The sequence below is a fragment of the Ascidia mentula genome, chromosome 6 (genome assembly GCF_947561715.1).
Source record: "Ascidia mentula chromosome 6, kaAscMent1.1, whole genome shotgun sequence".
NCBI classification, from domain to species: domain Eukaryota; kingdom Metazoa; phylum Chordata; class Ascidiacea; order Phlebobranchia; family Ascidiidae; genus Ascidia; species Ascidia mentula.
This window is the reverse complement of record NC_138571.1, coordinates 19,862,715-19,876,881: the sequence shown is the minus strand read 5'-3', so window position 1 is coordinate 19,876,881 and position 14,167 is coordinate 19,862,715. Positions and strand designations below refer to the sequence as shown.

General features: G+C 40.1%; 1 protein-coding gene across 1 annotated transcript; it reads left to right on the top strand.

Annotated features, from left to right (window-relative positions):
- Positions 1-1,703: 1,703 nt before the first annotated feature.
- LOC145907415 (ryncolin-4-like) lies at positions 1,704-10,298 on the top strand. The gene is made up of 6 exons (XM_082994831.1): positions 1,704-1,965; positions 6,256-6,368; positions 6,617-6,713; positions 7,690-7,789; positions 9,400-9,531; positions 9,798-10,298. Exons 1-6 carry the CDS (start codon positions 1,704-1,706, stop codon positions 9,976-9,978), a joined length of 885 nt encoding a protein of 294 aa, XP_082850957.1. The 3' UTR covers positions 9,979-10,298.
- Positions 10,299-14,167: the final 3,869 nt, after the last annotated feature.

Genomic DNA, 14,167 nt, shown 5'->3' with positions numbered 1-14,167 from the left:
ATACAGGCTGCAAATGCTGTGTGGTTCATTGCTTGCACTCATCTATACAGGCTGCAAATGCTGTGTGGTTCATTGCTTGCACTCATTTATACAGGCTGCAAATGCTGTGTGGTTCATTGCTTGCACTCATTTATACAGGCTGCAAATGCTGTGTGGTTCATTGCTTGCACTCATTTATACAGGCTGCAAATGCTGTGTGGCTTATTGCTTGCACTCATTTATACAGGCTGCAAATGCTGAGTGGTTCATTGCTTGCACTCATTTATACAGGCTGCAAATGCTGTGTGGTTCATTGCTTGCACTCATTTATACGAGATTTAAAGATTTTGTTTTTGATCCATTAGCATTTTTATATTTTTATTTTTGGGTTTTTTTGGGGTTGAACGGAACGAAGCAATGAAAATCAGCTAATTTAAATATTCATTAAATTGCATTAAGATCAACTACGTCTTGTTCCCGAACAAATCAATTAAAGGTAGCCATAATTCGAAGCCAGAATCAATGTAAAAGTTTACAAACTCTTGCAATCGAGCGCACGCACTTTAAGTTATTTAAAACCGACTTCCATTGCCTAGATGTATTTTGATACGCAGTGACGTCATTCGTTACGCCAGGTCTGATTGGGTCCTCGGAAATTCAAAGGTTTCCGGCACATTGAAGGAAGTTTTAAGCAAGTTACCGTTGCGTCGTGATTACTGCTTGGAGTTTGCTCGGGTCTGTGTAGTTGGAAACGCAACGTTATCCAGTTCAGATCAAGCTTGTATTGCAGCTGACCGTGGTTTAATGTCACTCGTACTTGGACAAGTTATGACTGATAGAGTTGAAGGTGAAGTTTAAACCAAGTAGAGATGCCAGATGTAATTTGCGATGGATAACTCGACTGCAAAACTCGTTTACAAGGATATGTGTTTCCTTTGTTATCAGAAAACAACTTTAATCATAAACAAATATTCTTAACACTTTCTGTGCGGCTGACGTATATCTGCATCAAAAAATCCTTAGCGCACAATGTTAATTGACGTAGAAGTACGTTTTTTAAATGCGGTTGGATATTAGTTTTCGTAGAGACCAAGCGGTCCACGTGATGAATGCGTGATCGCCGCGTGTCTAGGTCGACGCATTGCGATCACTAAGGCATTACGTGACTTGTGGCAGGTGCCTTTTTACAACGCGTGACGTAAGAAATCAAGCAAAAGTGACTTTTGTGTCCCAACAATTGACAAATCAGTTTGTCCTAACAAAGTTTTGTGGTGTATTTGGCAACGATGTACATAACAACAGCATTCTTTTCATTGCGTTCGTTTGCTGATGTTGTTGAGACCTCAGTAGACGGGATAATGCAGTTATGCGCAATTAACAATCAACAAACGCACGCACTGAGCACTTCCTTGCATAATTGCTGGCCGCACTGAAAGTTTTACATTAAGCAACGTAACATTGGCCAACAGTTTAAGCTTGGATTATGCGCAACATTTATTTAAACTCCACATTTATCATTTGCATTATTTTCATATTTGTTTCATCTACGCAGCATAAATGTGTATTGATTTTCGCCAGCAGGTCTCAGTGAATCTTCCATATTTTCAATGTAGTTGTTAATTAGGTAATTTTGGTGCAAATTTAACGTTGGCGTTTACTTTGTTAATTTCCATGTGATGACTGAGCAACTATTTACAGATTTTCAAAGTCTAGCTTGTTTAACAATGTTGAAATTGATTTTGTTTGGAGTTTTGTTGGTCGGCCGTCTTGTCATAACTCACCAACAACAACAAGTATGCAGAGTTGTTTCCATTTGTGACGGACAAGAACAAGGATCAGAGATAGAACATTCCGGCTTGAAAGGTGCCAGAGGAGAGACTGGAAGACCAGGAAAGATGGGACCACGTGGACCTCAAGGTCACCGAGGTGAAAAGGGAGACCAAGGACCTGTGGCTGGCAAAGAAGATTTGATGAGACTTGTTACAGGTATAAGATTCTTCTCTAAACACTTCTCGACAAAATTTATTATTGGATAGGAAACTTTAACAAACCAAGCAGTACAGATAGATATTTGATACAAACACAACAGTACAACAAATCCCCTACACGGTGAACTCTCATAAAATCATATTCAAGTAAATACATCGAACATTTTATTCACAGAGTTGTCGAACAGAGTGAATCAACTGCAAGGTCAACTGAGTAACACTTCCAACAGTTGAGTTTCATTTTCATATAAATTGATATCTCACAGATGTGTCAAGATAACAAATGCTAAAACCTTTGCCCGTAACACACGTCATGACTCCCTTCTGCCCCTAGTGGTGTAAATACCTGCGTACTCACCAATCACGTGACAAAACTCAAATCCCCTTCGTAACGGAACAGTCCGTCGGGGTTACTACCGCACATCTAACAGTTAAGTTCATGCAGTTAACATTCAATGTCCACTCACACATCTAACATTTTATTCACAGAGTTGTCGAACAGAGTGGATCATCTGCAGAGTGAGCAGAACCGCACATCTAACAGTTAAGTTCATGCACTTAACATTCAATGCCCACTCACACATCTAACATTTTATTCACAGAGTTATCGAACAGAGTGGATCAACTGCAGAGTGAGCAGAACCACACATCTAACAGTTAAGTTCATGCACTTAACATCCAACGCCCACTCACACATCGAACATTTTATTCACAGAGTTGTCGAACAGAGTGGATCAACTGCAGAGTGAGCAGAACCACACATCTAACAGTTAAGTTCATGCACTAGACATCCAGCGCCCACTCACACATCGAACATTTTATTCACAGAGTTGTCGAACAGAGTGGATCAACTGCAGAGTGAGCAGAACCACACATCTAACTGTTAAGTTCATGCACTAGACATCCAGCGCCCACTCACACATCGAACATTTTATTCACAGAGTTGTCGAACAGAGTGGATCAACTGCAGAGTGAGCAGAACCACACATCTAACAGTTAAGTTCATGCACTAGACATCCAGCGCCCACTCACACATCGAACATTTTATTCACAGAGTTGTCGAACAGAGTGGATCAAATGCAGAGTGAGCAGAACCACACATCTAACAGTTAAGTTCATGCACTAGACATCCAGCGCCCATTCACACATCGAACATTTTATTCACAGAGTTGTCGAACAGAGTGGATCAACTGCAGAGTGAGCAGAACCACACATCTAACAATTAAGTTCATGCAGTTAACATTCAATGTCCACTCACACATCGAACATTTTATTCACAGAGTTGTCGAACAGAGTGGATCAACTGCAGAGTGAGCAGAACCACACATCTAACAGTTAAGTTCATGCAGTTAACATTCAATGTCCACTCACACATCTAACATTTTATTCACAGAGTTGTCGAACAGAGTGGATCAACTGCAGAGTGAGCAGAACCACACATCTAACAGTTAAGTTCATGCACTAGACATCCAGCGCCCACTCACACATCGAACATTTTATTCACAGAGTTGTCGAACAGAGTGGATCAACTGCAGAGTGAGCAGAACCACACATCTAACAGTTAAGTTCATGCAGTTAACATTCAATGTCCACTCACACATCTAACATTTTATTCACAGAGTTGTCGAACAGAGTGGATCAACTGCAGAGTGAGCAGAACCGCACATCTAACAGTTAAGTTCATGCAGTTAACATTCAATGTCCACTCACACATCTAACATTTTATTCACAGAGTTGTCGAACAGAGTGGATCAAATGCAGAGTGAGCAGAACCGCACATCTAACAGTTAAGTTCATGCAGTTAACATTCAATGTCCACTCACACATCTAACATTTTATTCACAGAGTTGTCGAACAGAGTGGATCAACTGCAGAGTGAGCAGAACCACACATCTAACAGTTAAGTTCATGCAGTTAACATTCAATGTCCACTCACACATCTAACATTTTATTCACAGAGTTGTCGAACAGAGTGGATCAACTGCAGAGTGAGCAGAACCGCACATCTAACAGTTAAGTTCATGCAGTTAACATTCAATGTCCACTCACACATCTAACATTTTATTCACAGAGTTGTCGAACAGAGTGGATCAACTGCAGAGTGAGCAGAACCACACATCTAACAGTTAAGTTCATGCAGTTAACATTCAATGTCCACTCACACATCTAACATTTTATTCACAGAGTTGTCGAACAGAGTGGATCAACTGCAGAGTGAGCAGAACCACACATCTAACAGTTAAGTTCATGCACTAGACATCCAGCGCCCACTCACACATCGAACATTTTATTCACAGAGTTGTCGAACAGAGTGGATCAACTGCAGAGTGAGCAGAACCACACATCTAACAGTTAAGTTCATGCAGTTAACATTCAATGTCCACTCACACATCTAACATTTTATTCACAGAGTTGTCGAACAGAGTGGATCAAATGCAGAGTGAGCAGAACCGCACATCTAACAGTTAAGTTCATGCAGTTAACATTCAATGTCCACTCACACATCTAACATTTTATTCACAGAGTTGTCGAACAGAGTGGATCAACTGCAGAGTGAGCAGAACCACACATCTAACAGTTAAGTTCATGCAGTTAACATTCAATGTCCACTCACACATCTAACATTTTATTCACAGAGTTGTCGAACAGAGTGGATCAACTGCAGAGTGAGCAGAACCGCACATCTAACAGTTAAGTTCATGCAGTTAACATTCAATGTCCACTCACACATCTAACATTTTATTCACAGAGTTGTCGAACAGAGTGGATCAAATGCAGAGTGAGCAGAACCGCACATCTAACAGTTAAGTTCATGCACTTAACATTCAATGCCCACTCACACATGGAACATTTTATTCACAGAGTTGTCGAACAGAGTGGATCAACTGCAGAGTGAGCAGAACCGCACATCTAACAGTTAAGTTCATGCAGTTAACATTCAATGTCCACTCACACATCTAACATTTTATTCACAGAGTTGTCGAACAGAGTGGATCAACTGCAGAGTGAGCAGAACCACACATCTAACAATTAAGTTCATGCAGTTAACATTCAATGTCCACTCACACATCTAACATTTTATTCACAGAGTTGTCGAACAGAGTGGATCAAATGCAGAGTGAGCAGAACCGCACATCTAACAGTTAAGTTCATGCAGTTAACATTCAATGTCCACTCACACATCTAACATTTTATTCACAGAGTTGTCGAACAGAGTGGATCAACTGCAGAGTGAGCAGAACCACACATCTAACAGTTAAGTTCATGCAGTTAACATTCAATGTCCACTCACACATCTAACATTTTATTCACAGAGTTGTCGAACAGAGTGGATCAACTGCAGAGTGAGCAGAACCGCACATCTAACAGTTAAGTTCATGCAGTTAACATTCAATGTCCACTCACACATCTAACATTTTATTCACAGAATTGTCGAACAGAGTGGATCAAATGCAGAGTGAGCAGAACCGCACATCTAACAGTTAAGTTCATGCACTTAACATTCAATGCCCACTCACACATGGAACATTTTATTCACAGAGTTGTCGAACAGAGTGGATCAACTGCAGAGTGAGCAGAACCGCACATCTAACAGTTAAGTTCATGCACTTAACATCCAACGCCCACTCACACATCTAACATTATATTCACAGAGTTGTCGAACAGAGTGGATCAAATGCGGAGTAAGCAGAAACGCACATCTAACAGTTAAGTTCATGCACTTAACATCCAACGCCCACACACACATCTAACATTTTATTCACAGAGTTGTCGAACAGAGTGAATCAAATGCAGAGTGAGCAGAAACGCACATCTAACAGTTAAGTTCATGCACTTAACATCCAACGCCCACACACACATCGAACATTTTATTCACAGAGTTGTCGAACAGAGTGGATCAACTGCAAGGTCAACTGAGTAACACTTCCAACAGTTGAGTTTTACTTTATTTAAATATAAATCTTACATATGTGTCAAATTCTGAAAACCTTTGCCCGTAAGTCACGTCATGACTCGCTTCTGCCCCTAGTGGTGTAGATACTTGCGTGCTCACCAATCTACACCACTAGGGGCAGAAGCGAGTCATGACGTGAGTTACGGGCAAAGGTATTGGCAAACCCAACATATACGTCATCACGTGCGAATCAGGGAGGGTTCCATCTGGCACCGGTATATTCTGGTCATAATGCAGGTCGTGCAAATATTGTGGGGTTTTCACCGCCTACTTGCGTGTGAATGAGTTTAACTCAATACTTCTGCCAATCTGATGAGTTTTAACCGTCTGCAGGTCTCTGGAATCTCATAGATTCTCTTCCACCGGGTTCCTGTAAAACTTCAGATATTAAAGGTCGCCAACATCTCAGATCGGGAGATGAAGTTTACTGTGAAGATGGGTGGCAGGTATTCATACTTTGATAAATATCACTAACACAGGGGTGGGCAATCCCTGGCACCAGCGCTATGTTGGGTAAGCGAGGTTATTATGCACGCCATGTAATTTCCGATTTCACACTACAATACTTAACCATACGCCCGGGATTGTGTTGTTTGTAAAGGTCAGGAAATTACACATGATAGTGAAAAGTCATATCTTGACATGGAGGTCATCTAACTTTTTTAGACCAATTGTTTTACTTGATAATTACCAGGTGTTCCAGCGTCGTTATGATGGATCTGTGAGTTTCGATAGAGATTGGGTGGATTACAAGAACGGGTTTGGGAATCTATCAACAGAATTTTGGATTGGTTTGTATTCCAATAAAGCAATCCTTAACCAAGTACAAATGTTGCAAAACTTTGAATAATAGTTTGTTTTAGTTGAAAATGTACCGCTCTTCTGGCATAAAATATACGTGCTGTATTTTTACGACGTTTCGTCTGCCATGCGGCGAGACTCCTTCATGTATTGATACCGCAATTTCAAAGTAAACTACACTAAAACATTTAAGGGCACAAAAAGTGTTGTTTGTCGTTGACGCATCCACTGTTTTTGTGAATGTGAAACGACTCAAGAAAGAGCCGCTTTGTGTGGTCCAACTCCTTTTCCAGAACTTGGAAAGGGCTTTATCGAAGGCAACTTCGTATCAGCAAGACTGCGTTGGCCAAGCATGCGGTGACACTGCGACACGAAGTTGCCTTCGATAAAGCCCTTTCCAAGTTCTGGAAAAGGAGTTGGACCACACAAAGCGGCTCTTTCTTGAGTCGCTTCACATTCACAAAAACAGTGGATGCGTCAACGACAAACAACAATGTGTTTACTTTCCGGGCAGTTTATAACAATTTGTTGTAACTGTTGCGCCTCCCGCAGTGTTTCGTGTTTTGCCTCTGTCACGTGATCTGACAAGCGGTGTCAACCTGTCCTTTTTCTTTTTTGTACCCCTGAATGTTTTAGTGTAGTTTACTTTGAAATTGCGGTAAATACCCGATGAAGTCTCGCTGAATGGCAGACGAAACGTCGTAAAAATACAGCACGTATATTTCATGCCAGAAGAGCGGTACATTTTTAATTGCAATATGCCCGTGGCAGCAACAGGAGTTCCAGGTTTGTTTTACTGAACACATTGTTATAACTTGTACACACCCAGTTTATATACAGGGGAGCTAAACAACACGTTTCAAGTACGCTACGTAACAATACTAGAGTCAATATAACAGTATCTGTTAATCCAATTTAAATTCCAGTGTTTTCAGCAATATTATTACAACCAACAAATTTTGTCAGGTTTGGAAAAACTGCATCAAATCACCAGTGCGTCCACTAGATGTCGTCTTCGTGTTGACCTTCAGGATTTTTCCGGAGGTCAAGGTTTTGCCGAGTATAGGTAAGACTATAACGAATTTAACGTTTTCAATATAATGCCATTGTTTCAACGATAATTTACCCGATGCTATCATGTCGTCATAACTAACAAAATCTTAAAAGACATTAGGGAAATACCCCCCTTATTACGTCAGATTCACAAAATTCGTGTTTTAAGTTTGAAGCAACACAGAATATTCTTGCTGTGTTTCAATGCATTTACTCGGTTCGGAATAATTATGAAAACAAAAAGTTTAGATACCGCACACACATAGGGATGGTAATCAATTCGTAACGACCCCACATCACCGCTCTTGAGGTTTGCGCAATCGCTTGGTCGCGGATTGCCGGGACCGAGCTCAGTGGGGCTCGGATTGGGTCGAACGCCACCTTTTTGCGCTTAGAGAATGTGGCTGCAGAAAATTTTCTTGCCCTTGATTCCAAATCTTCTGAAACGTAGGCATCTGGAAGTCAGTTCAAGCGAAATTAACCACGGCCAAACTGTTAGACAATTGATGGCAGCAATTCAGTGAATATTAATGATGTGTCCCGCATAGATATATGGGATCAAATGGTTATTATATTCTCCATCTAACACCCATGCATAATTCAGTATTTGAAATTTCGATTTTCTGCCCAACATGCTCGGCTCCCAATGTTTTGAATGAGGCAACAAATATCCCGTAATCGCGACGTGTAAGACGCTGACACAACTTGATTGTCAGTGTATAAGTTGTATAGTGTAAACACTCTGTGTTCTCTTTGCCCACCCCTGGGTTAGCTGCTGGTCGTTGCGTGGTTGATTGGATATTGTTGGGTCTCTATGCAAGAAAATGGGTGCATTGGCCTGCAGAGTTAATTCCTTAGGCCAGTGGTTCTTATCCGGTGGGAAATTTAAAGGTTGTAGGTGGATAATTAGTCGACACCGAAATACACAAAAGTAGTCGGAAAAGAAATATAATGATCTGTATTCACTGTGTGTTGAACACTTATTGGTAATTGGTAATGCCATGCGGTAGAAAAAGTTAAGAAAGTGTAACAGATATAGCGATAATAAAAAAGGTTAAGAACCACTGCCTTAGCTACAATAAAACCTCTTTTGTAATCGCCTTAAATGAACGTTTAACCGAGGCACACGTACCCTGCCAGTGACGTAGGATCAGAAATATTAAGAAACTCTGTCACAAACAACATAGTTAAATGTGGGTTACAGAATAGTCTCGGCAAAAACTCATCTAACTTTTGCTTCTCCTGTAAGATATTCCTAATACATCTTGCAATGTCAGCATTGTATGCTTGATTGACATCTTATTTAAATGGAACAGGTTTCAGGTTGCTTAAAAATGGACCTCAAGTCGTTTGTGAACTTAAAGTTGAAAAATAACTGGGTTTCCTTCTCAAAACTTCCAATCCCACTCTGTGTTTATTGCTTAGTTGACAAATAATTATTCCACACAACACAACACAATGTATGACACATGTCGTTTATTACGTCATAAAGGGTTTTATGTTCAACAATCATTTCCATGAGCAACAAACTAATGTAAGCGGATTGATTTAAAACAACAAATTATCCGTTGTTATTTAAATTACTTTGCATTAAATTAAACATTATGACATTGTTGTTTTCAGTACTTTCAGCATTGGCGATGAAGGAAGTTCTTACACAATTACTATATCCGGATATTCGGGGAATATAGGAGATGCCATGACATTTTATGATAACGGGATGAGATTTTCAACACGCAACAGAGACAATGATGAGTGAGTAATAATGATACAACGTGTCTGATTATATTTCTGTTTTACTAAAAAACAAAACGAGTTGTTTTAAAAAAGATGAAATGCATTTCCTCAAATAGTTGATTTTCGTTGACAAAGTTAACCGCCTACCCTAAATCAACAATTGTAAAAATCAATTGCTCTGAAACAGGGGGTTGCGTTAAAGTTTTAGTTAAACACAAGTTTTAATTGAGTTTAAATAAGTTGTAACACAGAGTTGTTGACAACCGACTTAATTATAATTGCAGGTCAAGTTTTAATTGTGCTGCAAATCATGGTGGAGCTTGGTGGCATCGTCATTGTTCACGTGCCCGCCTCAATGGTCCGTGGTCGAGAACTTCTACTGGTTACAACACTATGAGTTGGTATCTATGGAAAAACTCATATGGCGGAATTATGAGTTCTAAGATGAAAGTGAAATGCGAATAAATGTTGGGGAGGTTTAAAGTGACGAAAATTAACATTGCGTTGTTAGTTACCATGGCAACGTTGTGTTGATTTACAATTATTGACAGACATTGTAAATACTTTCACCTGTTTTGATAAAGGCTTTAAATCGTAAATAACAGGAAAGCAATTATACCGAACCGAATTTATTTCACAAATCCTCACAATTTTTGTGTTAGTAGCGAAAACTTTGCCATTTTGCATGTTTGTTATTATCATGGTATTTGTAGGGCGTTACTTAAAACGTCTACACAAATAATAACACTGCCGTATATCTGACTCCTGATAAAAAGGCTGCTATCAAACCCACAGTCAATCGATCAGTTTAATACATAATAAACAAGCGCACGAGGATTAACAATAACACGTTACAAACCACGCGTACAAAAAGTCTCTGTCCTATATGTCCTTTGTCCTCTGTCCCTTCGTATCTTTTTTACGCAAAAGACATGTGGCCTGTATAGAAAATGCATACCGGGTTATTTGAGTTCGGATTACCACGTGACACATTTGAAAAGGCGGCTTGTTGCTGGAAGTGTCAACGAACGAATAGCACGTTCGCCGTAAATCAGTTAAACTTGGTTTACAGCGTGATTATTATCCGACGTTAATAAAAAAACGGTTAATGCCTGAAAAACACAACATAATAATTGCAATTATGACGTCGACACTACTTATTATTACATTTTGTGCGTTTCGGATGCCACTTCTTCCATAGAATTATGTCAACGTGTCAATTAGATATTGACAACATATTCCGTTTTATCATTCCTTGTATATCATGTCGTTGTTGTAATATCGCATGCAACCGTTTCCATGCTTTATGTTGATAATCCATGTAAAAATAAACATTGATCCATCAGATTCGACAGTTGATTTCTGATTCGAGGATGCCAGTAAATTTGATTCAGTTCAGTTCGACTTTCTCTGATGAACCTCAAAAATGCATTCACGCCAATTCACCGCAAATATTTACAGAAATGCGCGGATATCGCGGCGCCATTTCACCGACTTATGGGAAAGGTTTTATGTGAGGGTAAATTGTGTATTAGGGTTTCTTGTCAACACCCAGGTCCTAATTGCAGCCCAAATGATGACGTCACGGCCGTTGGCATTCGAGTGGCGTCTGTCACGTGTTTCATTTGTGTTGTTGTTTTTGTCTGTTCAGTTACCTGCCTACCTCTGCGCACACCTTGCTGCAACTCATTCTTACTTGATACTGATGATGAACACAGTGGTGTTTGAAACGTTTGCTTCGGCATGAGTAGCATACTAGCTTTGGCTTTCCTTTACAAATCATTTTCTTGTCACCTCCCAAGGTTAGACCTTATACACTCTTGTGTAATAACCAAGGTTAACACAGCAGTTTGTGGAGGACACAGACGCGTCTGATGCGTCTGCCGGTTGCATTCCATGGAAGAATGTAGATGGCGTGGAGAGAGTGAAGTTTTGTAGAATTGATTCCTGAACTCGAAATAAATTACTCGATAAATAGAATTTCCAGCCACCAAACACCAAGGGTCATGATGTCAGTTTCAGGCCATGTTAAAAACCAGAATTTTCCGACAAGATCTCAAAATACGAATTTCTTTTCGATCCCAATTCAGGGTTTGTTTCTTTTTCAAAACCGAGCGACAGTGAAACAATATCAGTAATTGGAACGTAACAATAAGCAATTGTGACATCACAGGCCTCAACTGGCTTGCCGCAGACATACAAGGAACTGTGTTTATAAAACAACCTAATCGAACATGCAATAAATTGATGCAAATGTACAATAAATAATATTAGACAGATAACAATGTTAAAAGATAGGCAGTCTAAGGATAAAAGGGTTGACAACAATAGGTACGAAAGCGGTTGGAATATTTCATGTTACGTGGTGACGTCGTCGTATTGATGACGCTATTTAGATGTTAAAATTAAGCGGAAACACATGTTTTGGGTGTGGGTCATGATTGGGGCGAAATAATTGTGAAATAATATTGAAATTACAAATCACAAGTCGAACAGCCATGAGTGGGACTGACAACTTTATCGCTGGTAGTGATTTCTATGGTTATGGAATTTGGTTTCCCGAAAACAAAATAGACAGAAAAGATCACCAAGTGCTTCAGGACAAGAAAGAATATGACTAGCGAAAAAAACATGTCAAAGTGGCAAAACAAATGAAAATCGTCACTGCAAGGTTTAAACACTGGAGCGGAGTATTGAGAGTGGGTGTAAGCGTATATGCCGAAACTATAAGATACATGATCCTGTAAATAAACCTTATTGGACGTGAAAGACTTGGAACAACTCGCGAGCTCGTTCGGGTACAACGACACCCTGGTTAACTCTGTGGATCCTCCCAACCGACGAAAGTTTTTGCTGAGTAATGTCACAAAACCATGCATCGGCGAAGGTAATATTGTGTGGTAATGTGGAAGCCATTGAGATATATCGCTGTGGTCCATATGGTGATCCTGTGGAAAACCCCTGATCTTAACATTCAAGTTTGTGGCTAGAACGGCAAATACTAAAGTTTCGTTAAAATCTGAACGCAATAACATTGCTCGGTGTCAACTTTCAATGCTTTCGGCGGAAGAGGGCGGTGACGTAAGCTCGCATGAGTTTCACAATCTCATTAACTTGTTCTGCGGTGAAGGAAATGTCCCCTCTTGACTCGGTCTGAAGTCTGAAAACATTCGCAGATCCCGCTCCGAAAGACTGGATTCTGAGAGGAAGACACAATAACATGTTCAACTCAAGGAATGTAGCTGCAAAATCTTGTTTAATTGTTTGGAACAGTGGTTCTGAGACTTTTCAAACATCAGAGCCGAATTCGAAACCGGCCGCAGCAAACCCGAAACCCTATTTGAAAACTTTATTTGTAAGTGGGCATTTGACCGAATCAAACATTTGGGCCGTAGTTTACCAACAATTTTGTTTTCTGGCGCCAAATAAACTAAAGGGAAATATGGACTCCACGTTACCCCACTACTATGGTTATGGTAAGTTTATGTTTCGTAAAATAAACTGCATTATATTCATAAGACCGATAAGCAGAAACGTTGAGAGCCAATAACTCCAACAAGTTTCGTGTCTTCCCGCGTTGAAAACGAACTATTGTGTTCGATCAAACTTACTTTTCATATGAGAAATGATCCAGGGACTGTGAGTGACCTCGTTTGAACACAGTTGCTCCCTGCGCCGATATCGCCAGAGTGAGAAGGGTTTGACCGAACTGCGCGTCGTGATTTTCAACTTTAAACAAGTAGGATCCGTATCCGGGCCACCGACGTGCAAGGTTAACATATTCAGCCTGAAACAAATTGTTGAGATAAAATGAATTAGACGGAATGAAGAGAACGCGAAATATGCTGAACATAAAATTATGCGAATAATATTTAAACATCAAGCAGCCAAATACAATGCCAATAAATATCAACCACGGGCAGAGATGCACCGACATCCAATAACACAAAACTCCAGTCTTATTGTTTAGTGAGATTATTGTGATACTGACCACGGCGTCTTCTTGCGGTATTCCTCTCAATCTCCTCCATCTATCCAGGACGTTGGATTTGACATCCTGCAGTTCCACCAGGAAGAGAGTCCTCTTCATCTCACCGCTCTCACCTTCCTCCTTCACCTTCTTCATCCCTCTCTTCCGGAACGTGTTGAAAAGACTCGACCCCTGAAAGAATTAAAATCTGCCGAAACTTCGTTGCCAAAAACGATTTGTTACATTTTAACGATTCGGCCTCAATTAGCTTCGTCCACAAATTAAAATCCTTTGTTGATCTGCAGTAAATTGTTCAATTAGGCGTAGAGTGTACAGTGGAGCAGCAGAAAAAAAGGACAAGAAAAACGCAATAAACGACAAGAGGACTTGAAAAAGTTAACACAGCAGTTTGTGGATCTCAAATCAAGTAAAAAAGTTCGAACGGCAACTTACTGTTCGAACTTTGCAACGATATCAGCGAGGAAGGTGTTTGGTTCAATCGCTCTGTCAACATCGCCCTTGGGTTCGAATAATGCGAACGTGTTCTTATTCACTTCCACGTTCATTCCATGCTGGAGTTTCTGGACAACCTGAACACCAAAGTTGGATGTAAACTGTCTAAAGTAACTCCTCTAATCTAAAGTAAAAACATTTTGTAACTAAAACAACGAAACGCTTCTGAAC